Here is a 27,698-nt window from a genome sequence, read left to right as displayed (position 1 = left end):
ACGTGTTCGCAACGGACCACATTGGAACATTTCAATTCAAATTCAAATTAAAGAAGGCTTGGAGGTCGAGCCGGCTATTCCAATTGTGCAGGTCGATGACGTACGCTAATAAAGATGCTAAAAATCATGTAAATCGGGCGGGAGATAGGCCTAGAGGGTAGCGAAAGAGAGAAAAAGAGAGAGTGAGGGAGAAATGTTCCGACCGGATTGAAGAGCTTGTGACATGTGGCAAGGGGAAGGGGCCGGAATCCCTTCCCCTTTTATTATAGTATAGATGATCCTCGAAGAGGAACAAAGGAGGAGGATGCGGGCTGTACATGTGAGGGTAACCGGCCTCAAGGACATAAACAATCTGGAAAAAGAGGTCACAATCCTCACATCCATGATGGGTGGACAAGCCTTCACACACAAAGGCATGGACAGTGGGCAACAAGAGTGATGGCAACCGATAATCCTCAAAAGGGAGAGCTCTCATACTACACTTCCCCTCCTTGGAAGAGAAGAAGGAATTCTTGAGAAAGAGGCCTACTCTCAAGAAGACGAGTATTTTCCTCGGTGATGACTCACTCCGTCACAGCTTGCGCATATGAAAGAGGTAATGCCAGAGATTACGGCGGTAAGGGAGAAGGGAAAGTTGTCATTTTACAGAGATGGTCGGGTGGTGATTGTAGAGCGGCGCTCTACATGACGGTGTGAGACCACACTGAAGATGGCTACTTGGAATTGTAATGGATCTATGAGGTTGGACGTTGGTGCCTTTGAGGACAAATCCAAAGACAGGGACATTGTTTTCTTCTCAGAGACTCATCAGGCCCCTCGACAGCTTATGCCACATGTGGTGGGATACAGATGGGAGACAGCCCACAAGACAATTGCGAGATCTGAGCATGGGAGTAGAGGTTTAGGAGGAGTAGCAATGCTATTTCGGGAGGAGTTATAGCCACGGCCCACTACTACATATTTACGAAGAGATGATCATGCTAGATACCTGTGGGTGAGGCTGAGAGCTGACACAGGCCAATTTCTATACATTGCCATATGTTACTTCCCCCCCAATACGTCAGTATATGCTGCATCCAGACGACAATCGCCTTTCTCTATACTAGATGATGATATATGGGAGTTTTCTAGAGATGGTGATATCACCCTCCTAGGGGACTTCAATGCCCGAACAGACAACTCTCTGACAGTCTTCTACGACACTTCAGATGAAATGCTTAGAGAGCTTGATGTGGGTGAGTTGGGGCTTGACAGATGCTCACATGACAGAGAGTAGATGGAGTATGGGAGATACCTCACGGAAATGACGACTACACATGGGTTAGCCATACTTAATGGCTTACAACGATAACCTGGAGCAGCCGGTTTCACATGCTTTCCACACAGACACGGGGCCCATACAGTGGACTATGTTATGGCACAGCCGAGCTTTATTCCTTGTATTCAGGATTTCATAGTGGGAGCCAGGTCAGTGGGCTTAGCAGTGGATCATGCACTTTTGACATTGTCTGTTTAATTTATTTATTTTTCCGAGAAAAAGATCCTTCTATTAGTTAATGAAAACTACCCATGGGGCTACAACCACCTTTGCAAGAGAGGGCTACAACAATCATGATGGGGAGACTCTCCCAATGAAAAAAAAGCATATGTACAATGAGGCTAAATCAAGAGATGGGAGGAGGGAAGAGCCACACAGGTGGACGGTAGTGCCATCTGAGCACACCCTGGACCATGGTGAAGAAAGGCCTAGGACGCCAGAGTCGAAGGAGCGCCTCTCTGCGCTCCCGCATGCGGTCAGAGCTGCCTTGGAGTCTCTCGAACTGTCCTCTGAGAGTATGGACCAGCTCTAGCCAAAGATCTCGAACAGTCTCTGCTGGTGGTACAAGGCGAGCCTCGAAGATGCGTAAGCAGCGGGCCCGCCTGATGAACCAGAGTGTCAGGCCGCTAATGAGCTCCCAACACTCCACTCTCTCACTGCACCACTCCTGTGGAGTAAGCTCTCTAGCAGGCTGGAGAGTAGGTCAACCCCCCTACATCACTATCATCCTGTTGATGGAGGATAGCTCAAACTGAAGTGTCGGGCCCGTGAGAGTAGACCAAGCAGCTGCTCCCCATGTGTACTGCCGAGTTGTGGTAAGAGCTGGCATCAGTCGAAGAACACGGAAGCCACACCTGTTGTGCCAAAGGACAGTCCCAAAGACAGTGACGCTGACTCTCCACAAGATGGTCACAAGCTGCACATGCAGCCGAGAGACCACTATGTACTAGCCAACTTCCAACTGCTGTAGCTCGGTGTGCAACCAGCCACCACTGGAACAAAGTGACTCACCTCGGCAATCTGGAGTCCCACAACCTCTCCCAAAAAGCTGCCAAGAACTCAGTTGTAAGACCCTCCTCCTGCCAATGAGGTGTTGCAACAAGACGAGCCTCCCTCTCCGCTGCCAGTATGTGACGTCCCAGTCGAACAGTGTACTGAAAGAAAGGGACACCTGGATGGTCTGCAAAGGAGAAAGGGTCCCTCCAAAGCCAGTCTCCAGGATCCCACTGTACTCATGCCAGTGGACAACTCTCCCAAGCCCACAGTCTCCAATGGCCAGTCTCAAGAGCTGCAGGGTCGGGATCTATGACACAAGTCCTCCCACAGATGCCCACCACGCGGATCCTCTGAAAACAGCACTCTGCCACCTGCGAGGCCTCTACTGCAACTTGGTGTAAACATCCCTCACCCTGTAGCTCGAAAAACAGGGAGGGTATAGTCTCTGAGCAAGCCCCAACTGAGATGAGAACCTCCAGTCGCGTGAAGGCTCCCATCTATCTGGGCACGGCTGACTCGAGAGGTGTGATACTCAGCTCGTACTGCCTCTGCGATGTCCTGACACATGCTCTGCACCCCTCTCATGCCCTGTAGCTGAATGCCCTGAAGCTCCTCTGACAAGCCTGATAACTATAACCAGTCACCTAGAGAGCGTGCTGGACCCTCTCCCATGGGACCCCAGGAAACATGAGGCCGACTACCAACCAAGAGGCCCTCGTCCGTGCAAGTAGGCTGATGCTGCTAAAGGCCTCACCGCAGTTGCTCCCAAGACCCGAGCAGACTCACAGCGAAGCAGTCCTCCAGTCTTTTGCTCAAGCCAACTCTGCGCATCTCTGTGAAAATCCATCGAGTCGAGGGTCGCCAGGGGCCTCCAACCTGAGGCACCCTAGCACTAAGCCGTTGAAGCAAGAACTCCTTCCAAGGCTCCTCACCTGGAAGAAGTCCTCTCACGATGAACTTCCCAAGAAGGGCTCTGCTCTGCTGTGCAGGGTGTATGATCCCCAACCCTTCCTGAGAACAAGGAAGAGTGATGACCTGCTGTAAGGTGCAGCGGAAGTGAATGTTGAACTTTGCTCAAGATGAGTGCTCCAAACTGTGCTAAGGGTTCCTTTTACCTACGGAAGGGAGAGCCTTCTGTTTCCTTAATGAGAGAGTGCAAGTGATCACAAACAAAGTGAATAGACACTGTGTGAAGGTGCTGAGACTGAGAGACAGAGAGAAAAGAATACGACACAAGAAATTTGTCAAACCCTCCTCCAAGGGCCCCACTCTCGATGGCGAGAGTGGTCTACTATTGATTGCACAGTCTGGTACAATGGCTGATGCAATGAGTCTAAATGCTTGCTATGTCGGGGTCGACGGTGGTGTCGACGGTGATGAGACTAGGGCTGAAAACTGAATGCTTTGCGAATCTGCAACTGTCGACGGTGATGGGGCTGATTTGCTGCCGACGCCAAGGCGGTAAATGCATGCAAATGTCGCGGGCTGAAATGAGACTAAATCTGAAAATGGATGGACTGTCGTATGACTTAAAACTGTCTGTTGACGATCTGAGTCGCGGCAAGCTCTCGCGGCAAGGATCTGCTACGGAATTGTGGCAGCTCATAGAGGCTAGTGGCTGAAATCTGCAAATCTTTATCTGCTGAATTCTGACTCTATGTCGGTGACGATGTCAATGACGACGATGCAACGACGACGCGCAGCAATAGGCTTTAGGGTCATTGGCTGATGCCCCGATGCTTGCGAGCTAATAGATCTAGGCTCAACAGACACTCTTTCTCCATGAATCATTAAATTATCCTCCAATTGGATCGCATTGGTGGTAACCGCTTCCCAAGTGGTGACCTCTAATGACTAGGCCATTGTAGATATCCTCATGTCGTAATCCCCTAATAAATCTATCAAGCAATTGATTATTATTGAAGCACTCATTTGGATTACAACGAGAATTCAAATGCTTCAAGCGACTAATAAAGTCTCTCACCGACTCTCCTTCCTCTCGTTGGGCTTTTTGGAGCTGAGAGGCTACACCCCAAATCACTCCCTCTCGTATGTATTCTTTCAAGAATAGTCGCAGATGCTGAAATCTGTTTTTTCTGGGCTGAATTTGTAAACCTTGCGGAATCTGACCGTGCGGCGAGAAACTGCTGCAAGAAGGTGAGATCTGCGAGGTCCGGGGTTCTATTGTGGAGTCTGACAGCTGAAAACTGAAAACGCTGATGCTTGTGGGGGTTCCGTCACGAAGATCTGCAAAAACGCTTAAGTGCCTTGCAGATGCAAAAACGCTACGGCTGAAAATGGTCAGGCTATGGAGAATCTGCTAACACTGGGGTTTCTGCTTGGTCTGCTATCGCAAGGAATCTGCAAAAGCAAAAACATTGGCTGATCTGGTCCAAAAACGCTAGCTTTCCACTGTGATGCAAAAACGCTAGGCCTCTTGGGGTTCTGCTCAGAAGTTGCCTGTTGAGCGAGTGCTCTTGCTGCCTCTTCTGCCAGAAAGTGCTAGCGCTAGGTTTCTACTTATACAAACTTAGTAAATTTGCCCTACCTACTTTCCAACAAAATTCACTTAACAATAAGTGAAAAATGTCAAAAATAGGGAAAATAGGTCTGTGCACTGTAAAAATGCTCTTGATGGGATCTGATGGGAACCTGATGGTCATGCTGTGTGCAACCAGAGGATATGAATCCAATCTAAGTGTCTGGACATGCAAGGTCTGCGAACAGACTCACAAAGGTTCCAGATCACTTCCTATTCTAGACTGACATGACTGACTGAACCCTGGCATGCTGCAGCTTGTCCACGTACACATAGGGTTGGTTGTGTCACCTGAAATCCCCTTCTTTTCAAAGTGAGGTACTGGTACCGAACTGTATGGCGTCGAGGGAGATCGCCAATAGCATCCAGAATCCTGGAAAGGACTCTTCGTCGGCCCACACTTGATGTGTGGGTCATGCGATACTTGAACTTCATAAAGGTCTGCAACGCTTGCTTCTTTGGGCTGCGCCGAAAGTGACACAAAGTCATTTTAATGCTTCATCTTCGTCTAGAGTCATGCATCTACCTTCTTCAAGAATCTCCAAGGCTAAAAATTCCTAAAACCACTTCCAACACAAAAACATGAACATACCTATTCCATGTAAAGTGACTGGAAAAAATCTCGTCTGCCTCAAAGACTGTGCATGCAATGTAGATGAACAAATAGACGGAGTGCCAAACCGTTCACCACACACACGCAAACAATGAGATCGAATCTTGTCTTTCTGATCTAAATCAATCAATTGTGGCAAATCATAATGGAAATGCCGATGATTGATGCTCAATCCTTCTTGTGCTCTTTCTATGACTGTGTCATGCCAAGGAAGAGACATGGAATGTGACTTCCTTGAATGCCTACTTTTCAGCTTTTCATGAATAATCCGCATAAATCCGTGCCCATTCATGAGTGACACGTGCACAACGTACAATATGTCATGCCTAAGATAAGGGATCACAAAAAGACGCTGACTAAAATACAGGAAACGATCACAAATGAAATACTCAAACAATGCGTGCTGACTAATCATGTGAACAAAGCATACTTCCTGGCATACTTCCTGTGGGGGTTCTCTGGACCTAGGCTCGAGAGCCAAGATCAGTTCTTTCTGAGGGGGTTCTTTGGACCTAGGCTCGAGAGCCAAGATCGGTTCTTCGTGATTGATCGAATCTACAATGAGGTTAGCTTCACTAGAAACAATATCAAACTAACACATCATCCTTGGGAACAATCCTGTCCTGATCACACAAATCATCATGCTTGTGAGAAATAACATCTTGATCATGCAAATCATCATGCTTGTCATTGTCATACAAATCATCATGCTTGTCATTGTCATCCAAATCATCATGCAAATCCTATGTGTCTTGCTTTGGAGAAGAAGAGACTGAGAGAGTCTCCTTTTCCCAAATCTCTTACATTTGTGCCTGCACTTGAGAAAAGAGTCGCAACATCTCTTTCATGTGTCGGTCGTTCATTTCTTTTCTTGCTTTGTTCTCGCGATCAAATTCTGCTTCTCTTGCGTTGGCTTCCAAGCGTGCTTGCTCGTGCTCACGCTCTATGGCTGCCATTCTTTCTTCGTATTCACGATCTATGGTTGCCCTCCTTTCTTCGTAGGCCTTTCTTTCTGCTTTTCTTTCTTCGCGTTCTAACTTCCTTTCCATAAACAACTGCTTCAACTCCTCCATAGGAGTTAGTGCAATCCTTGGCGTAGATGGGGAAGGGGGAGGGTCGAAAAAACCTCCCGGTGGGGAAAATTCTTCTTCGCCTCTCTCATGCTCATCACCTCCAAGCGAAGTATCCATTCCGCTTCGAGTGAGTGACCATCCACGGAAGTCTTGGGTTCTTGTGGGCTTGGGTTCTTAAGTTCACAAGGAACTTGGGTTCTTGAGGGTCTTGGTTCTTGGGGTTCTTGACTTCTTGAGGTTCTTGAGGTTCTTGAGGCTCTTCTTTAGCTTGCAATCTGTGTTAGAGAAGGATCTTCTCTTCACCCGAGTTCTTCTCTTTCCTGCGGGCGCACCCCTTGGCAGCCTTGCGCTCACACCAAGGTTTCTTTTTCCCACCTCACATCGATTGGCCGGCCGCTAAGTGCACGGTTCGCTCTCAATAAGTGAAAAGAGGCACAAGGGGAGGCTAGACAAGGCCTTCTTTCTTGGGTTTCCTGTCACTCTTCAAAAACACGATTAGGAATCGACACGCCCAAGAGAACTTGGGTTACGTGCCACCGCAACAAGCAAAAAAAATTATGTGGTTCTTGTGGTTCTTGCCTTGAGTGATACAGAACACTGCCAAAGCTCTGATACCAATGTAAGGTGTAGCCGAAGTGAATGTTGAACTTTGCTCAAAATGAGTGCCCCGAACTGTGCTCAAGGGTTCCTTTTACCTACGGAAGGGAGAGCCTTCGGTTTCCTTAATGAGAGAGTGCAAGTGATCACAAACGAAGTGAATAGACACTGTGCGTGAAGGTGCTCCGATAGAGATCCCCAGTTCACAAGTTTGTTTGGGAAGGCTATTTGAGAGAACATTGGCACACGGTTGTAGTTCTCGTCATCTTTCCACCCGCAAACAGATGGGCAATCTGAGATTGCAAATTCACTTGTACTGGATTTATTGAAGTCTTACATTTCTGATCAAAAGACACAATGGGAAAAAAATTTGCCCTTGGTGGAATTTGCCTATAATAACACGATCCACTCTTCGATGGGGAAGGCGCCATTTGAGATCATTGAAGGTGCTCCAAAGGTTCCACCCTTCGTAAGCACTAAAGGTAAGATTTTTAAAGCCGATCAGTACACGAGGGACTTGGAAACTGCATTTGCCAAGGTCCGGGAGGCTTTAGCAAAATCTTAGAGACGACACAAGGAGGCAACAGATTGACACCGTCGCGATTTGAAATTAAGGAAGACGATTGGGTGCTTTTACGTTTTGAGAAGGCACGCCTGTCAAGTGTAGCGGAAGAGAATAAGGATTTTGCTCGGATCTAGTATTCCGCACACAAACACAAGGGACACTTTACTTCACTTGAAAGAAAGAGAGAGACAAGAGAGAGAGAAAGAGACGACACAGGGATGTCGGGTCCCAACCCTCAAGGGTCCCCCTTGCTCTGTTGCCAAAGCAAGTACTTTCTTTATTCTTGCACAAATGCTACTACAATGACGAGATGTTGAGATGCTAATGCTAAGGAGTACTGATACTGTGGTACTTGATGATGACTATGTCGACGACAACGAAAACGACGATGGAGACTGCGACGATGATGTCGTCGTCAAGTCCGCGATCTGCTACGATGGCGCCGAAGGTGTCGTCGTCAAGATAGGGATCTGCGATGATGATGACAAAGGTGTCGTCATCAAGATAGGGACTGCGATGACGATGACGATGTCGACGATGGTGTCGGCGACGACGACATCAATGCTGAAAAATGAGAACGCTAGACGTTCTGCTATGGATCTACTACCATGGCGGCACTGCGGCTTGGATCTGCAACTGCCGAGTCGCACTAATGCTGAAATGCAAAAATGTTGGCTGATCAGGCTGAATTCTGAAAACGCTAGGCTGATCTGGTAATAGATGGGGAATCTGGCGAGGATCTGCAACCAGAGGATGCGGGTTGTCGCGAGGCTAAGGCTGAAAATTGAAAACAACGGGCTATCAGCTCAAAACTGAAAACTCCAAGCTGACCTGGGCCTTCTTCTTGAGAAAAACGCTAGGGCTCCTACTAAGGTGCTGCCTGACTGTTGGGTGCCTGCCTCCATGTGTCCCTGCTTCTTCTGCTTCTACTGAGTGCCCAATGGGTTTCGTTTATAGATCTTTAGCAAATTGCCCTACTTACTTTTCCAACAAGAGTCACTTATTAATAAATAAGTGACAAATGTGTACTTTGGCAAAATGGGTTCTATGCTCTGGAAAATGCTCATGCTTAAATGACTGTATTGTGCAAGAGAGGATATGCAACTATGATTGGCCTAGACATGCACGTCCCGCTAGAGGCTCACAAGGTGCCAGGCTAGGTCCTACGCTAAGACTGACGCTAGACTATGGCAGAAGCGTGTCCATGTGGCGCAAGTGAAGTGCGCGCGTGACATCCCCCCCACTTAAAAGTGAGGCACAGCTGCCGGACTACTATTTGTACTTCTAATGTTGACTGATGAATGCTTCTGATGCTATGGATGCATCACCAATGAAAATTCCTCCAAACGGGTGGATACTACGGATGTAGGTACTGTTGCGATGTAAACACCGACCATACGAGTTACTAAGTAGCCCTACTATTATCGCAGAATACCAGCCTTCGTGCTGACTCTGCCTGCAAGCAAGGACTACCACCCGAATGGTCCTATCGTGAAAACAATGCGGGTGAAGCTGAAAGGTAAGGGTGCTCGGAGGTAAAATCCAAGGGTTTCTTGTCGACAGAAGTGGATGCACGCTACATGCGAATGCAAATGCAGAAGAGGTTAGGGATCCTTTCTCCAATTCCTTCCATATCCGCATACAAGGCTAGGAGATCTTGGTACTCAAGATCTGGGTTGTCATGTATCCGATGTCGAGCTCCCTTCAAAGACATGGCAATGAAGATGGGATAGTCCATGGTCGGGACTCTGATAAATGATGTCTCCTTTAGACTGAAGCTGCCCGGTACTTGGAAGATTTACAATGCGTGAGTCTATCGAAGCCTTTCAAAGGCGATGTGCCCGATGACGGGGAGCCAGATGAGCAACCCGAAGAGGACGAAAGTGAGGAGATACTCGTTCCAGGACACATTTTGGCACACAAGGACAGAAAGATAAAAAGGTAAAGTGATTAGGCGGTTCTTGGTTAAGTTCAAGAACTATCCTGCATTGGATGCGAAGTGGATGGAGGAGGACCTAGCAGATACCCCTCAGATTTTGGAACTTTACCTTGAAGCATTCGATTTAGCATAGTCTACTCCGATAGAACCCTGATTTCAACGAGGGTGAATCTAGTGCAGCGGGTTTTCACAAGAGGGGAACGGATTACCCCAATTTTGAATAGAGTCATTGATGTCCCCTTTGGGTTTCAGGGATACTAAAGGGCTGAGGAGTATTCTGTTGTATGACTTTATAACTGGAATTCCCGAAAATGAAAATAATTGATTTATACTTGCCTTGTTTGAGTGCAGGAACTGAAAGACGAAATGACTGCAGCATTTCGATCTCATAAATCTCTATAGACATGAATTGCAATAAGGATTAGTTGATCGGACATCCGTGAGGTCCCGAATGGATCTAGATGCAATTACTAAATACGTTGTCGATTGGTCATCGTCTGCGATTTGGAATGAATTTGTTTGTGATTTGTCATGTGATGTCCTGTGATGTCCGGTGATGTGACAGTCGTTTTGTAGATGTGTCGTGTCTAGTGCGTCGGTAATAATAGCCAGTGTCTACTAAGACAGTTTATGGCCTTTATCTGTTTTGTAGGCGTAATCGAGGGCGATTACAATTCTTTCAAGAGGGGGGTATGTCACAAACTGGTGACGTGGCATACCCCCCGACATAAACACACACACCCTGCGGCAGAAATGCCACGTGGCAGCAGTACAGGCCCCAGTAAAACGCGCCGACAGGCTGACATGGCAATGCCGTACGGATCTCCGCAATTTCTGCTAATTGTTGACGTGGCAAATTTCCGCAAAACGCGATGATCTGCTGACGTGGCAATACATACGGATTTTCGAAAATTACGTTGGCTGAATTTGGCAGCTTTTGGTTACAGTTGCTTTTAAGTTTGAGAAGCTTTTGAGTTTAGCTTTTGGGGCTCTGCTTTCGGGCATCCCTTGTAAGAATAAATAAGTCCTTTGGGACTCACTACTCAAAGCATCTAGACGCAGAGTCTGAGAGTGAGTACCCCCAGACTCTCTTATACTTTGCACACAAATTAATATAAAAAGAAATACCGAAAGGGGCGCCAGTCCTTGGGCCAATACCTCTGGGTACGGAACTACGCCGGGCTGTGTCGTCTTTGTGAACTGTTTTGAAGTGAATCTCTGCTGTGTCGCGGTAGAATCTTGACTTGGGGTGTCCAAGTTTGTTACATCTATCCTGCTGAAAATTGCACCACCCTTTAGTCGGTCAAGGATATCATCAATCCTTGGGATAGGAAACTTGTTCTTGATAATATTCTTCTTCAACGCACGGTAATCAATACACATGCGCCAAGAGCCATCCTTCTTCTGCATTAGAAGCACTGGGGAGCAACAGGGTGAAGAACTAGTTTGAATCAGCCCTTTCTTTAATAGCTCCTCTACTTGGCCCATAATCTCTTTCTGTTGAGCCGCACTAACCATGTACGGAGGCCTATTTGGTGGGCTACAACCTGGCACCAAATCTATCGCATGATCCTCAGCCCTCTTTGGCCGCAACGAGACGGTAATGAGTCAGAAAAACATTCATTGAACTCTCGCAAAAATGTTGAGCTTTCTTTATCTAACACAAATAAATCTGACTGACAATTATCTGAAACATTACGTTCAAAAATCAAGAACGCAGAAAGATGATTCTTAATTACAAAAGTGATAGCCGAAGCAGGTACAATAGGGAGAGACTCCCCTTCAAGCTTTACATCAAGGATGTGAGTTTTGCCCCTATGCTGAAGCGTGATCTTTTTGTTGAAGACATCCAGCACTCCATGTATAAGGAACATCCACGGGATTCCCAACAGCGCATCACACCCTTCCAGTGGCATGATGTAAAATTCTTTTGTGTCCACATATGATTGAATATGGAGACGCAGCTTTCCAATGATAGGCGTAGCACACTCTGAGTGGCCAGGACATGCCAACCCTGCCTCTGCTGTGTACCCCATCTCTTCATCTTTGATGCTGTCACGTGCACATCTAACCCTATGTGCATGTGGAGAAGATATCTCTAGTCTAGGGTTCAAGTCAGCCTAGGAAGTGTTCTAGCACCTTTGTGAGCTTGTGCACAAGTCGTGCATGTCAAAGCACTTAGATTAGTTGCATATCCTCTGGTTGCACACCTCATAATCAATAGCATGGCATTCAGTACCTATCATGAGCATTTTACAGACCATAGAGCCCTTTTTCACAAAATACTCTTTTTTCACTTATTTATTAATAAGTGACTTTTGTTGGAAGTGTGAGTAGGGCAAATTGCTAAGGAAATATAAAAAAACCTGGCACTCACTTAGTAGAAGCAGGAGAACCAAAGAGAGCACATGCAATCTCTTGCAGCAGGCCCTCTAGCGTTCCTCCTCAGCAAAAACCACTCAACAAGACCTAGCGTTTTCAGAAGTACCAACAGCCCTTCAGCGCCAGCATTTCCAGCCATTCTGAGTCAGCGTTTTCAGCCTGTCCACGACAAAGATTTCAACCAACTTCAGCAGCGTTTTTCAGCTTTTCAGCCTCCGAATGCAGTCAGATTCCAGCCATTAGTCGTCCCGCCGTCGTCGCCCTCATCGTCGCCGTCAACATCGACTTAGCCCTTTTTGTAGCATCATAGCATCAAGTCATTGCATCATCACCATTGTACCAAATTTGTGCAATCAATAGCATAGACCTCTCTCGCCATCGAGAGAGGGGCCCTTGGAGGAGGGTTTGAGAACCGTTTGGTGTCGTCTCTCTCTCTCTCTCTCTCTCTCTCTCTCTCTCTCTCTCTCTCTCTCTCTCTCTCATAGTAGCATTCACTTTATTTGTCATCATTGCACTTGCACTCTCTCTCTAAAGGAACGGGAGGCTCTCCCTTGCGTAGGTAAAAGGAACCCTTGAGCACAGTTCGGAGCACTCATCCTGAGCACTGTCAACAATTCACTTCCACTGCACCTTACATTGGTATCAGAGCTTTGGCAGTGTTTTGTATCCCTCAAGGAAAGAACCACAAGAAATTTTTTGCTTGTTGAGGTCGCACATAACCAAAGTCCACTTGGGCGTGTCGATTCCTAATCGTGTTTTTGAAGAGTGACAGGTAATCCAAGAAAGAAGGGCTTGTCCAACCTCCCCTTGTTCCTCTTTTCACTCATTTTGAGCGAACCGTGCACTTAGCGGCCGGCCAATCGACGTGAGGTGGGAAAAAGCAACTTTGGTGTGAGCAAAAGGCCGCCAAGGGGTGCGCCCGCAGGGAAGAGTCGAGCTCGGGTAAGAGAAAAGCCTTCTCAAACATCGATTGCAAGCTAAAGAACTCAAGAACTCAAGAACCCAAGAACCTCAAGACCCCAAGTTCCTCGAGAACTTATGTACCCAAGAGCTCAGTGTATGGTCATCACCCGAAGCGGAATCGATACTTTGCGTGAAGGTGATGAGAGTGGAGTTGGTGACAAAGAAGTTTCCACACTAGGAGGATTTTTTTCCGATCCTCCCTCATCCCCATCTACGCCACGGGTTGCACCAAATCCTATGGAGGCTTTGGTCAAGTCGATGATGAACATGATGCTACAACAAGAGGAGCAACGTGCCGCCTTGGATCGCGAGCGCAAAGAAAGAAAGGCAACCTTGGAGTGTGAGCGTGAGCAAGCGCGCTTGGCGGCCGAATAAAGAAAGGCAGCTATGGAGCTTGAGCGTGAGCAAGCATGCGAAGCTCAACGCATAGCAGCCGAAGAAAGGCGAGCTGCCATTAATTGGTATCACGCATCGCAAGAGGCACAGTTGGCCGCGCACCTAGAGGAAGCTGAAGAAGACGTGCCCCTTTCTTTCAATTGGGCCGACTTCCAAGACAAGCTCAAGGCACGGTTTATGCCACCTCAGTACTTAGCGCGGTTGAAAGAAGATTGGCGCAATCTCAAGCAAAATGTTATGCCAATAATGCCTTTCTCTAACCGTATTTTGCAGCTCGGCACCATTACGCAAATCTGATGATGAGCACAAAGAGGCATTCCTTTTTTGGATTGGACGAGTATATCAAGTTCGATGTCAAAGTACTCAATCCCGTGGATCTCAACAAGGCGGTAGCGATTGCTCTCGCACAGGAGATGAAGCACAACAAAGGAAAGCCTAAGGAGAACAAGTCTTCTCACAATATCTGTCAGACTCCTCAAAACCCACAGAACGGTAAGAACAGTAAGAATGGTGAGAGCAGTAACTCTTCTAGCCAAATCCTCTAATCATTCGGAAAAGAACTCTCAAAATGAATCTAAGGGTAAAGCTAAAGCACCTGCTAAACCTAAGCTAACCCCATATGAAAAAGCTGCACAAGGAATTATAGGAGGATACATAACGCCAGAAGAACAAGTCATTTATGCTAAGGAAGGTCGATGTTATCAATGTCACATCAAGGGTCATATAAAGAAGACATGTCCTAAGAATGAATCCAACGACCCTAACGAACCCATAGAACCCACATCCTCTATTAATGCCATAAATGAGAACACTCATGTGTCCCAAGTTTCCCATGACCCTCTAGTTGCCGAGTCTCTCATGAAGTGTTATGGTCATGTGAATGGTCAACGCATGGTAATCTCGTTTGATTCAGGCGGTATGCATGATGTGATTGGTGCCTCTCTTGTAGAAAGAGCCCGCTTGTAGGTTAGCCACACAACACCTCTCGTATGGACTATGTCTCATTACACGAGAGTGCCTTGATGTGTTATTCATTGTTCAGCAAGCTTCCTTCCGGAGAAAATTTGTCATGTCTCCTCTCTCAGGATGTGATATGATTTTGGGCATTAGATGGTTTTGTGAGCATAACCCTCTCATTGATTGGGCAGACAATACTCTCACTCTAAATTCTAAATGCCAAAAGCAAATCTCCCATTATCATTTGCGGTGAGGGGGATCTTCTGTCACGTGCACATCTAACCCTATGTGTACGTGGGCAAGCTACTTCATGACATGAGTTCACTTCAGTTAGAATAGGAAGTGTTCTAACACTTTTGTGAGTCTGTTCGCAGACCGTACATGTCCAGACACTTAAGAGTAGATGCATATCCTCTAGTTGCACACAACATGATCATCAAATTTTCATCAGAACCCATCAGGAGCATTTTTACAGTGCATAGACCTATTTTTGACATTTTTCACTTATTATTTTTAAGTGACTTTTGTTGGGAACTGGGTAGGGCAAATTCAGTAAGAATATATATAAGAAAACCTAGCGTTTTTCATCTACAAACCAGCCTTGGCGTTTTTGCATGGCAGATCGGCCTCGGCGACAACAAGACACAGCAGATCATCCCTAGCGTTAGCAGATTCCACATCGACAGCAGATCAGTCCTAGCATTAGCAGATTTCCTCAGCAAGGACAGTTTTCAGCCCTAGCGTTTTTGGTTTGCAGATCAGCCTCTGCGTTTTGCAATTCCATCGCGACAGAATCAACAGTAGCACCAGCGTTTTCAGTTTTCAGCATTTAGACACAGCAGAAGTCGTCCCGAACCTCGCAGATCTCACCTTCTCCTCGCCGCACGGTCAGATCCCGCGAAGTTTGCAGATTCGGGGCCCGGAAAATGCAGATTTCAGCATCTGCGTTTTCAGCGCGTCGTCGTTGCATCGTCGCCATCGACATCGTCACCGACATAGAGTCAGAATTCACAAGATAAAGATTTGCAGATTTCAGCCCGTCTTGTCGTCGTCCTCATCGTCGTCGACATTGTCGGCAAGTTCAAAGCATTGTAGAGATTTGTGCAATCAATAGTAGACCGCTCTCGCCATAGAAAGTGGGGCCTTCGGAGAAGGGTTTGACAACATTCTGGTGTCGTATTCTTCTCTCTCTATCTCTCAGTCTCATGCACCTTCATTCACAGTGTTCACCACTTTGTTTGTGTCCATTGCACTCTCTCACTAAAGGAACGGAAGGCTCTCCCTTGCGTAAGTAAAAGGAACCTTGAGCACAGTTCGGAGCACTCATCTTGAGCAAAGTTCAACATTCACTTCCGTTGCACCTTACATTGGTATCAGAGCTTTGGCAATGTTCTATATCACTCAAGGAAAGAACCACAAGAACCACATAATTTTTTTTGCTTGTTACGGTCGCATGTAACCCAAGTTCTCTTGGGCGTATCGATTTCTAATCGTGTTTTTGAAGAGTGACAGGAAACCCAAGAAAGAAGGGCTTGTCCAGCCTCCCCTTGTGCCTCTTTTCACTCATTGAGAGCGGACTGTGCACTTAGCAGCCGGCCAATCGACGTGAGGTGGGAAAAAGCAACCTTGGTGTGAGCGCAAGACCGCCAAGGGGTGCGCCCATGGAAAAGAACACAGCTCGGGTAAAGAGAAGATCCTTCTCTAATATAGATTGCAAGCTAAAGAAGAACCCCAAGACCCTCAAGAACCTCAAGAACCCAAGAAGTTCCTAGTGAACTTAAGAACCCAAGACTTCAGTGTATGAAAGTGGCGAAGAAGAATTTTCCCCACTAGGAGGTTTTTCTGACCCTCTCCCTTCCCCATCTACGCCAAGGATTGCACTAACTCCTATGAAGGCTTTCAACAAGATGATGATGGACACAAAGTTAGAACGCGAAGCAAGAATAGCAGAAAGAATGGCAGAAATTGATCATAAGTACCACGAAAGAATGGCAGCCATAGCGCGTGAGCGCGAGCAAGCACTCTTGGAAGCCGAAGTAAGTAAAGCCGAATTGGATCGTGAGCGCGAAGAAAGAGAAGCAGAATTTGATCGCCAGAACAAAGCAAGAAAAGCGATGAGCGACCAACACATGAAAGAGATGTTGCGACTCTTTTCTCAAGTACAGGCACAGATTGGAGAGATTCGGGAAAAGGAGACTCTCTCAGTCTCTTCTTCTCCAAAGCATGACACACAGGATTTGCATGATGATAAGCATGAGAAATTGCCTCATACTGATGAGCATGATGATTTGAATGATGGTGATAAGCATAATGATTTGCATCATCAAGATGTGATTTCTCACGAGCATGATGATTTGTATGATCACAATGTGATTGTTCACAAGGATGGTGGGTTAGTTGATGCTTTTTCTAGTGAAGCTAACCTCATTGCAGATTCGAGCAATCACGAAGAACCGATAATGGCTCTCAAGTTGAGGTCTACAGAACCTCCTCAGAAAGAACCGATCTTGGCTCTCGAGCCTAGGTCCAGAAAACCCCCACAGGAAGTATTATGTGTTCGAATGATTAGTCAGCATGCATTGTTCGAGTGTTTCATTCGTGATCGTTTCCTGTATTTTAGTCAGTGTCTTTATGTAATCCCTTTTCATAGGCATGCCATATTGTACGTTGAGCATGAGCACGGATGTATGCGGACTTCTCATGAAAATCTCAAAAGTATGCATTCAAGGAAGTCACATTCGATGTCTCTTCCTTGGCATGACACAGTCGTAGAGAGAGCACAAGAAGGATTGAGCATCGAGCATCAGCCTTTCTATTATGATTTGCCACAATTGATTGATTTAGATCAAAAAGAAAAGATTCGATCTCATTGTTTGCATGTGTTTGATGAACGGTTTGGTACTCCGTCTCTATGTTCATCTACATTGCATGCACGGTCTTTAGAGAAGACGAGCTTTTCCAGTCACTTTACATGGAATGGGTATGTTCATGTTTTTGTGTTGGAAGTGGTTTCAGATTCTTGAAGAAGGTAGCCACATGACTCTAGACGAAGTGGAAGCATTGAAGATGACTTTGTGTCGCTTTCGGCGCGGCCCAAAGAAGAAGATTTTGCAGACCTTTATGAAGTTCAAGTACCGGACAACCCACACATCAGAGTGGGCCGGCGAAGAGTCCTTCCCAGAATCATCCAAACGCTGTTGGCGATCTCTCTCGACACCATACAGTTCCGTACCAGTACCTCACTTTGAAAAGGAGGACATGTCACGTGCACATCTAACCCTATGTGTACGTGGACAAGCTACTTCATGACATGGGTTCACTTCAGTTGAGATAGGAAGTGTTCTGGCACTTTTGTGAGTCTGTTCGCAAACCGTGCATGTCCAGACACTTAGAGTGGATGCATATCCTCTGGTTGCACACAGCATGATCATCAGATTTCCATCAAAACCCATCAGGAGCATTTTTACAGTGCATAGACCTATTTTTTCTATTTTTGACATTTTTCACTTATTATTTTTAAGTGACTTTTGTTGGGAACTGGGTAGGGTAAATTCAGTAAGAATATATATAAGAAAACCCAGCGCTAGCACTTCTGGGCAGAAGAGGCAACAGGAATCCTGTGTTCATCAGGCAACTTCTGAAGCAAGACCCCCCAACTGAAGACCTCGCGTTTTTCCATGTTGCAAGACCTAGTGTTTTTCATGCTTGGCGTTTAGGCATGGCAAATCAGCCTCAGCAACAACAAGACACAGTAAATCAGCCCTAGCGTTAGCAGATTTCCTCAGCAAGGACAGTTTTCAGCCCTAGCATTTTTGGTTTGTAGATCAGCCTCGGCGTTTTGCAATTCCATCGCGACAGAATCAGCAGTAGCACCAGCGTTTTCAGTTTTCAGCATTTAGACACAGCAGAAGAAGTCCCAAACCTCGCAGATCTCACCTTCCCGCAGCAAATCCTCGCCGCACGGTCAGATCCCGCGAAGTTTGCAGATTCAGCCCAGAAAACGCAGATGCTGAGCGCGTTGTCGTTGCATCGTCGCCATCGACATGTCACCGACATAGAGTCAAAATTCAGCAAATAAAGATTTGCAGATTTCAGCTCTTAGTATTTTCAGATTTCAGCCCGTCCCGTCGTCGTCGACATCGTCGGCAAGTCCAAAGCATTGTAGAGATTTGTGCAATCAATAGTAGACCACTCTCGCCATAGAAAGTGGGGCCTTCGGAGGAGGGTTTGACAACATTCTGGTGTCGTATTCTTCTCTCTCTATCTCTCAGTCTCATGCACCTTCATTCATTGTTCACCACTTTGTTTGTGTCCATTGCACTATCTCACTAAAGGAACGGAAGGCTCTCCCTTGCGTAAGTAAAAGGAACCTTGAGCACAGTTCGGAGCACTCATCTTGAGCAAAGTTCAATGTTCACTTCCGCTGCACCTTACATCTTCATTCTTTACCTCTCATTTCTAATGTGCAGGCGAAGCTTGACAAGGAACAGGAGAAGGAGACTCTCTCAATCCTTTCTTCCCAAAGCACGACGCACATTTTTTGCATGATAGAGATGTGATTGTTCGCAAGGATGATGGTTTGCATGATGACTTTTCTAGTGAAGCTAACCTCATTGCAGATACGTTCAGTCACGAAGGACCGATCTTGGCTCTCAAGTCGAGGTCCAAAGAAATCATTTAGGAAGTATTGTGCGTTCGCATGATTAGTCAGCACGTATTGTTCGAGCTTTTCATTCGTGACGGTTTCTTGTATTTTCATCACCGTCTTTATGTGTTCCCTTTCCACAACCATGCCGTATTGTACGATGCACATGACTCGCTCACGGATGCATGCAGATCACTCTCGAACAAAAAAAAGTTTGCATTCAAGGAATTCACATTGTTTACTGATTGTCCATTTTGTCAATCGCTTTTACATGTCTCTTTCTTGGCATGACACAATCTCAGAAAGAGCACAAGCAAGATTGTCCATCAAGCATCGGCATTTCCGTTGTGATTTGCCACAGTTGATAGGCTTAGGTAGGAAAGTCAAGTTTCGATTCCACTTTTTGCATGTGTCTGGTGAATGGTTTGGCACTCCGTCAATTTGTTCATCTGCATTGCATGCACAGTCATTTGGGAAGAATGGTATGTTTCCAGTCACTCTACATGGAATGGGTATGATTATGATTTTGTGTTGGAAATGGTTTCAGGAATTTTCCTCCTTGGAGATTCTTGAAGAAGATGGATGAACGACCATAGCCGAAGTTGGAGCATTGAAGCCTCAACAGATCACTTTGTGTCGCTTTCGACGCGGCCCAAAGAAGCAAGCATTGCAAACCTTCATGAAGTTTAAGTATCGTCCGACCCACGCATCAGAGTGGGCCGGCGAAGCGTTCTTCGCAGGATTCCAAGAGTTGTTGGCACACTCCTTCGACGCCATACAACTCGGTACCAATACCTCACTTTGAAAAGGCGGGGATGTCACATGCACATCTAACCCTATGTGCATGTGGACAAGCTATCTCTAGTCTAGGGTTCAGGTCAGCCTAGGAAGTGTTCTGGCACCTTTGTGAGCTTGTGTGCAGGTCATGCATGTCTAGGCACTTAATCATTAGCATGGCATTCAGTACCCAAAATACTCTTTTTTCACTTATTTATTAATAAGTGACTTTTGTTGGAAAAGTGAGTAGGGTAAATTGCTTAAGTAAATATAAAAGAAACCTGAAGAGTCACTCAGTACAAGCAGGAGAAACAAAGAGAGCACATGCAATCTCTTGCAGCAGGCCCTCTAGCGTTCCTCCTCAGCAAGAACCCCTCAGCAAGACCTAGCGTTTTCAGCAAGTACCAACATCCCTTCAGCGCCAGCATTTCCAGCCATTCTTAGTCACCGTTTTCAGCAGGTCTCCACCAGCGTTTTCAGCTTGTCCACAACAGAGATTTCAGCCAGCTTCAGCAGCGTTTTTCAGCAAGAATCAACAGCGTTTTCAGCCTCCGAATGCAGTCAGATTCCAGCCATTAGTCGTTCCGCCGTCATCGCCGTCAACATCGACTTAGCCCTTTTTCTAGCATCATAGCATCAAGTCATTGCATCGTCACCATTGTACCAAAGTTGTGCAATCAATAGCATAGACCTCTCTCGCCATCGAGAGAGGGGCCCTTGGAGGAGGGTTTGAGAACCGTCTGGTGTCGTCTCTCTCTCTCTCTCTCTCTCTCTCTCTCTCTCTCATTCACAGTAGCATTCACTTTATTTGTGATCATTGCACTTGCACTCTCTCTCTAAAGGAACAAAAGGCTCTCCCTTCCGTAAGTAAAAGGAACCCTTGAGCACAATTCAGAGCACTCATCCTGAGCACTATCAACAATTCACTTCCGCTGCACCTTACAGATGAACTGCTTGATGGCTAACTCTGGTGAGATAAAGTTTGCTTTAGCACCTGGATCAAAGAAGATAAGTGTTGTCTAGTCTCTGACTTTACCTCACGCTCTACATAGCTCACTGGCATCTGAACTTTGCCTGTCACCCCCATATCTGGCACTAGGCCTGCCGTGGGTTTAGGCTTCTTGCCTTTCCTCTCCTCTTTGTCCTTTGAGTCAGCTGGCCTCCTCCTCTAGGGACAATCTGCAGCAAAATGGTCAGGTTGCTCGCATATAAAGCATTTGTTCTCACCCATTAAAGTCTTCTTCTCCTCGAATGACTTGCGCACAAAAGGCTTCCTTTTCTTTTTCTTGGCCTGTCCTTCAGAAGTCTCGGTTGAGTCCTTGCCTTTGTTTGCCTTTTCTGACCCCTAAGACGCTTCAAGAGTCACTTTCACAACGGGCTTCTTTGTTGAATTGACCCTTTCACGTTGCCCTAAAACCCACTATCATCTCCCTTCAACAAGGCAAGACCAGTGTTGGCAACTTCCATAAGCTGAGTGAGGGTAGCCACTCTGTTCTTTGTATAGTAATCTCGAAGCCCTTTAGGCAGCCCAAAACAATACTTCTCAATCTGCTCTGTCAGTGGCACAAACATGTAGGAGGTTACTGAGAACAACGCTTTACAGAACCTCCGATTGTACTCCTATAGGCTCTTGTAAGTAGCCGTAGTAAGTTGGTGCCAATCCTGTTAAAGTTTAGGCATCTCAAGTGAACTGCTCAATGTGATCACATTATTTAGTTTGGCTTTTAGATATAGGGTGCGGCGAGCATTGTACATGGGAGCGGCTTCGTGCCAATCTTGCGGCTCGGGAGAGGCGACCAGTTTGTAGCTTAAGGGGCGGGAAATTGGATTGCAGAGGAGTGGATCGGCATCAGCTTGGAGTTCTTGCGGCTTGGAATTTGAAGCGGGGAGGAAATTTTTTGTGGCCTACTGGAGTGCGAGAAGTACAAAATACCAAGTTTTGCAACTTCAACAAGGCACCCCCTTGCTTGAGCGCCCACGACAACATCGACCAAAGACAACCAAAAGCTATGGATAATGGATCGTCAACCATTCATTTAGCGGCCTATGCACCGGCACAGTTCTCAAGGAACCCGACAAATTGTTTGGCTCGAGTTTGTGAAGTCAAAAGCAAACGGCAGAGTTCGCTACAGGACAGCGGCAAAGGTCAGTTGGACAAGGATGGCATTACCAATACTCAATTAGCTGCCTCGGTACCCGGGAGGTACGACCACAGTTGTGAGTATGATTCGACGCTTTGCTTGGCTGGAGAGTTTGAAGCCAAAGGCAAAAGCAGGAACTCACATCTAGAAAAGGATAAAGGCAAGCTGGACAGAGATTACGATAATAAATATTTGGTAGAGAATATCGGCATGGCGCACGTGGCGGTGGCCACAGTGGCCTCGACGTCAGATTTCTAGTCAAATGACAGGTGTCACCACTAGCTTCAACCAGAGAGGGACTTGTGAGTGACGCAGAGGGGCAAGCAATGCTCCTTATAATTAATTTGGACCCTTGTGTTGGAGTTGAAGTTATTGGTGTTTAGACCCGTAGGTCGGAGTTCAATGCACATGCATCTGGCAAGGAACCAATCAGACGTCTAAAACACTATGGATGAGTGCACCAAACCATTGTTGTTGGTCAGATTATGGACAGGATGTGTTCCGACAGATCATTATCTTGGAGTTTTATATAGTGGACGTGATGTGTTCACAGTTCACGAATGGGGATTATTGGACATAGTATGGTCTACAGTTCAAAGTTTCTACAAAGGCAACCGATGCTCAAGATGGCATTACTTTCAGGTACAAAGTTGAGGAGAGCAACACCGAGGTGTATCCAGTATCCCGGCCGGTGCTGGGGTGTCCATGGCAGCTTCTTCATCGACTTGGTCTCACTATTGATGTCCACTATGAGCTGCAAAGAGGGTGTTAAAGTTTAGGCATCTCAAGTGACCTGCCCAATGTGATCCCATTATTTAGTTTGGCTTTTGAGTATTTATTTTACTTATTTGTCAAAGTCTTGGGTAGGGAAATTTACTAGGACTGCTTTATAAGATAGGTTTAAAACAGATACCATCCATTTCAAACAAATTCCATACAGGATCACCAAACAAGTTCTCAAACAAAATTCAAACTTAAAAAGCAATCTCGACACCAGTCGAGCTCAAAAAGACGACTGGCTTTCCATCCTGAAACCTGCAGCAAGATTAGGGTTAAATTTCTTCCATAAGGTTGTAGCCGACCACAACATGATCCATAAACTCTTAAATAGTCGAAACAAGCCTCGACAGATAGTCTTCCTGTGGCGGTGATGGTAGCCCCAAGATATACCAATCACACTGGACCTCCAAGGTTATCGATTCGAGAAGAGACACCTATTGAGATGTTGATAAATTTCAAGTTATAATCTACTACGATTTCCATGGCAAGCATTTCAGGATACCCCACTCCGAAGAAAGATGTCTAAAGGCATATAACTTTGGGCAAACAAATTCTTGAAAGCTTGCCAAGTCCTTGGAGTGTGCGGCTAGGTAGCTATAGACATCCACCACTGCATCGCACTGACTTTGAGAAAAACGATGGCTCGAAAAAAACATTGATCCTTCTCGTGCAAGTGATTTTGAATTTCTTTTGGCTTCTGCCCTGTAAGACAGAGCGATGAAGACAAGAGCGCCCGATGCGCGATGGAGTAAGGGTGGGAGTGGTTAATAAATCCGGGGTCAGGACGCAAACATTCTTTGATAGAGTTTCGTAGAAATCTAAGTCCAAGGTCGAGACATGAAGATTCTTTGATAGAGTTTCCTGGAAATCTTGGAAGTGCAATGTTGCTCTGTCTGCTCTTTGGTAGGACTGGTATGCTTTCAGAAAAGCGCTCGCTTGAAGCTCTGGTGCCACTGTCACGGGGACCGGCACCACGTGCCAAAGGAAAAGAACAGACTAACCAACTTGAAGCACCTCAATAACAACTGAACTGAAAGAGATGCATGACACACGAGATGGTGTGTGACAGAGTTCCACCTCGAGAGAGCACTTGCCCCAAACCTTGGCGCCCCTTTCAGTGTTTCTTTATATTGCTTGAACTGTATACAATGCCGATACTCCAAGCTTTGTACCTTCACACTGAAGCGTGCCAGAGACTAAGCCCTTTGCACATATTTAAAGGCCCTTTGCCTATGAAAACCAGTTACATGAAAAGCTTCAAACTCAAAAGAAACTAGTCCAAAAAGCTGTCATCACGTTTTGCGGAAATCCGAACAGCTGCCACATTATCAGCGTAAATTGCGGGCGTTCGTACAGATTGCTAAGGGCTAGGTAGGGCAAAATTGTCCACCAAACCCAACAAATAAATCATAAAAATGATTTATATATTGATAAATTGGACTAGGGGATCAGTTTCTAGGTGAAATTGTCGCACATCTACCTACCCAAGAACCCAATCGACGCGGGGAATGGCTCATTGGATTCCTCTATCCGAAAACTACATGCACGTCATACCAGATGCCCACTATAGTGTAATAGTATCTATCAAACACGTGTACAAACCATTTATGCAAGAGGATTCTAAAACTAGAAAACCTAATCTATCGGACTCATCCGAACATGCAGGTCCTACGAACAGGCTCACAAAATTCCCGATACTAATCCTCCTAGGATTCTAAACACTCCCATCTAGGAAGAAGTGGAAAACTAGCTCTTGAAGTCCATGAAGCATGTCCACGTGGCACACAAAGCCATGTGCACATGACATTACTCAATTGGCACCAACGATTCCTTGAGCAACTTTCTCATCACATGTGAGTTTAGGTTTATCAGATTTTTCTTCACACTTATCCTTATCTTTGTCACTCATAGATTGAAATATAGATGGAGAATTGGATTGAGAATAAGAATTTGAAGAGTTCTCTTTAATGTTACCATTCCCATTAGAATTTTGTCCTTGTCTTTAGAGGAGTCAATAGAGGAAGTGTTACCATTACCATAGGCCGTCTTGAGCTTACCCTTGTTGTGCTTCATTTCTTGAAGTTCAGCCAAGCATATCGCCTCTTGTAATGTCTTTGGGTCACCAGCTTCCACATCAAACTTGATTGAGTGGTCCAATCCAAAGAGAAAGGCCTCCAACTCGATTTCCATAATTGTCCTACTAACTGGGACACACGGTTAGCATATGACATCATAGGTTTACCTTCCATCGCTTCCGGTATTGTGGAGGTAAGAAGTGAGTCTTTAAATCCTCCTTGAACTTCCCCAACTGAGCTCTAAAGGGGGAATAAGAAGAGAGACAACATGGGTCACCTTGTGAGCGTCCTCTTCTATTACGTCCCCAGACATTAGGATGGGTGCCTGCAGTATGTCCGGCTAGTGTGAACTTGGCCTTTGGTTATGAAGTTCTATGTCCGGCCAGTGTGAACCTGGCCCTTTGGTTATGAAGTTCTATGTCTAGCCAGTGTGAACCTGACCCTTTTGTTATCAAGTCCTATAAATAGGACTTGGGTCTCATTTGTGAGACATCTCGTGTGATCACCACGCTTGGACTCTAGGCCATTGGCAACACTACCGACGCACCCGTTTGGTGTGGGCTTGGTGGTATGGGACACAACCCCTTGTGGTAGAGGCTAGCCCATTGGCTACAGGCTCTCTGGCTCGGGGGTGAGCCCGTAATGGATCTATGGCTGGGAGGTGAGTCTGATGTCCGCTCTCTACCCTCGTTTATGCATGAGTATGCATTGTATCGTGTCATGTGTGCAGGAAGAATCCAACGAGGGAATAACATCCTCCTTCTCCATCCGCTCATCCTTCCAGGTGATAGCATCACTCGTGAGATGCATGGAAGCCAAGAGAACTTTGTTATTATTAGACTTTCTAGTTTCCTTCCTTTTCAGATGCATATAAAAGTGCTAAGATGGCTGAGCTTAAAGTGCATACCTGATCTTTGATGGTGATGAAGAGTCATCTGACCCAGCAGAGCAGACAACTACCCCCTTACCACACGTTATCATCGGTCTGATGCGATCATGAAGACTGAAACTACTGAGTGAATCTCCATGGCCCAAAAAAAGCAGACGATTAGAGGGGAGTTTGAGGGCTGAAGAAGGCATCGGTAGCAGGAGCCTGGGCCTGCCATTGGTAGCGCAACATTGCGGAGAGGAAGCGAAGGGCAGGCAGTCCATGGTAAAATCTAGCTCTGCATGAGTCGACAGAGGTGTAAGCACGCTGAATGTATAATGTTGCAGGGCTCGCAATGCTCTTGATCTTGAGCAGGAGAGTCCACTTGTCACTAGCGCTACTCGATAAGCCAGGTTCTTGAACGCTCGGGCAGAAGCTGTCCACGCATTTAAACGTTAAGGTGTTTACACAACGGTTGGCCAAAAGAGCATGTGTGTGGAGGCCACTAGGCACCCCTCCATTATACCTTCGAGTGGACCCTTGGGGGGGGGGGGGGGGGTTTGCTCTACAATGGGGTGAGCAAGAGTCATAGATCAAGTAATAGCAAGTACAAAGAAACATTGGGTACCCGAGATTACATTGTCGCCTCTCCCCTCCCCCCACTTTAGAGGATTGAACCCACAACCTCGGCATTGAGATGCATGTGCCTTTCAGAAATATAGGCCTCCATGTTAGTTTTTGGTGTGCAAACATGGCAAGAGGGTGTCTTAAAATTTGTGCATCAAGAGACATCAAGACACTTGTATATATATCTTTTCCAATGTCGTGTATTGAGATGCTTCAATATGGAGCTGATTGCTTCTTTTTCTTGCCTCCAAAAGTGAAACTTACCCAAGAGGATTGTCCCTCTTGATGAAGGAAGGGTTCAGATGCTCAGGTTTTCTCATGCTTATTATGTTGGTTCTTTTATGAATGTCATGATTGGGACTCATGCAAACATTGCATTGTAGTGAGAGTTGTTAGAAGATTTATGGAAAATCTTGGCAAGAGGCATTGGGAGGTAGTGAAAGGTGTGACAGCATATTTTAATGGTAAAGAATGATTTTGCACTTGTTTTGGAAGCAAAGATGCATTTGTAATTGGTTACAAGGATGCAAATTATGTAAGAAATGTGGACAATAGAAAATCTATGTCATGCTATGTATTTACATTCGTTGTGGTGATCCAATTTCTTCCTAATTTGTTTGAAAATTTTCTACATCTCAATCTAGCATATATATATACACACACACACACACACACACACATATATATATATATGTGTGTGTACATATGTATGTACATATGTACATATATGTGTGTGTGTGTGTGTGTGTGTGTGTGTATACACACACACATATATGTACATATGTACATATATGTGTGTGTGTGTGTGTGTGTGTGTGTATACACACACACACACATAGTTTGCTTAAAGGCACATCCCCTTAAGTGTAAGGTTGTTGGGAAAAGGATCAATGTGCCCAAGCTAGACACCCCATGGAAATCGCCTACTAGTTTACCTAAACTAACCATATGAATATAAGTGTAAGGAGTGTTGCAGTATCTGTAGGAGCTCCACCCCACCTCTGAATGTGCTCTCTCTCTCTCTCTCTCTCTCTCTCTCTCTCTCTCTCTCTCTCTCTCTCTCTCTCTCTCTCTCTTCCAATATATCTTCGAATAATAGTCAATTTAAACAACAACTTTGCGCACGAATGCTTTGTGTAACATTTAATGGCCTAAAAACTTGTGTGTAGCGGAAATTAGCATGAACATAGTGGGCATTTCATTAGAATAGATTCCTAATGAGTATTACAAGAGTGCTTGGGTGGAGAGAGCAACAAAAAGCATAACACCTAGTTAGATAGCATGAACAATACTTTCAAAAGAGAGAGAAATTAAGCTATTGACAACAGTTGAGGACCGGATTTGCATGGAGCCGGTCCCCCCTCCAAAAGGCTTTGTATTATGGTTTCTCCCATCAAGAGAGACATTGTACAATACAATTCTTTGTGTTCCTTCAAGACTAGTTAGT

The 27,698-nt window shown here is 45.9% G+C and overlaps 1 protein-coding gene across 1 annotated transcript in view; it reads right to left on the bottom strand.

Annotated features, from left to right (window-relative positions):
- The window catches only part of LOC147430697 (LOW PSII ACCUMULATION-like protein), a 46,355-nt gene extending 20,293 nt beyond the window's left edge, over positions 1-26,062 (bottom strand). The window contains exon 1 of the mRNA XM_086493294.1: positions 25,664-26,062. Coding sequence (XP_086349420.1) covers positions 25,664-25,908 — 245 coding nt within the window. The 5' untranslated portion in view covers positions 25,909-26,062. The remainder of the gene's footprint in view (positions 1-25,663) is intronic.
- Positions 26,063-27,698: the final 1,636 nt, after the last annotated feature.

Source organism: Adiantum capillus-veneris, chromosome 21, assembly GCF_014529385.1.
Source record: "Adiantum capillus-veneris isolate H3 chromosome 21, ASM1452938v2, whole genome shotgun sequence".
NCBI classification, from domain to species: domain Eukaryota; kingdom Viridiplantae; phylum Streptophyta; class Polypodiopsida; order Polypodiales; family Pteridaceae; genus Adiantum; species Adiantum capillus-veneris.
Note: the sequence above shows the minus strand (reverse complement) of the source record. Positions and strands in the feature narration are given on the sequence as shown.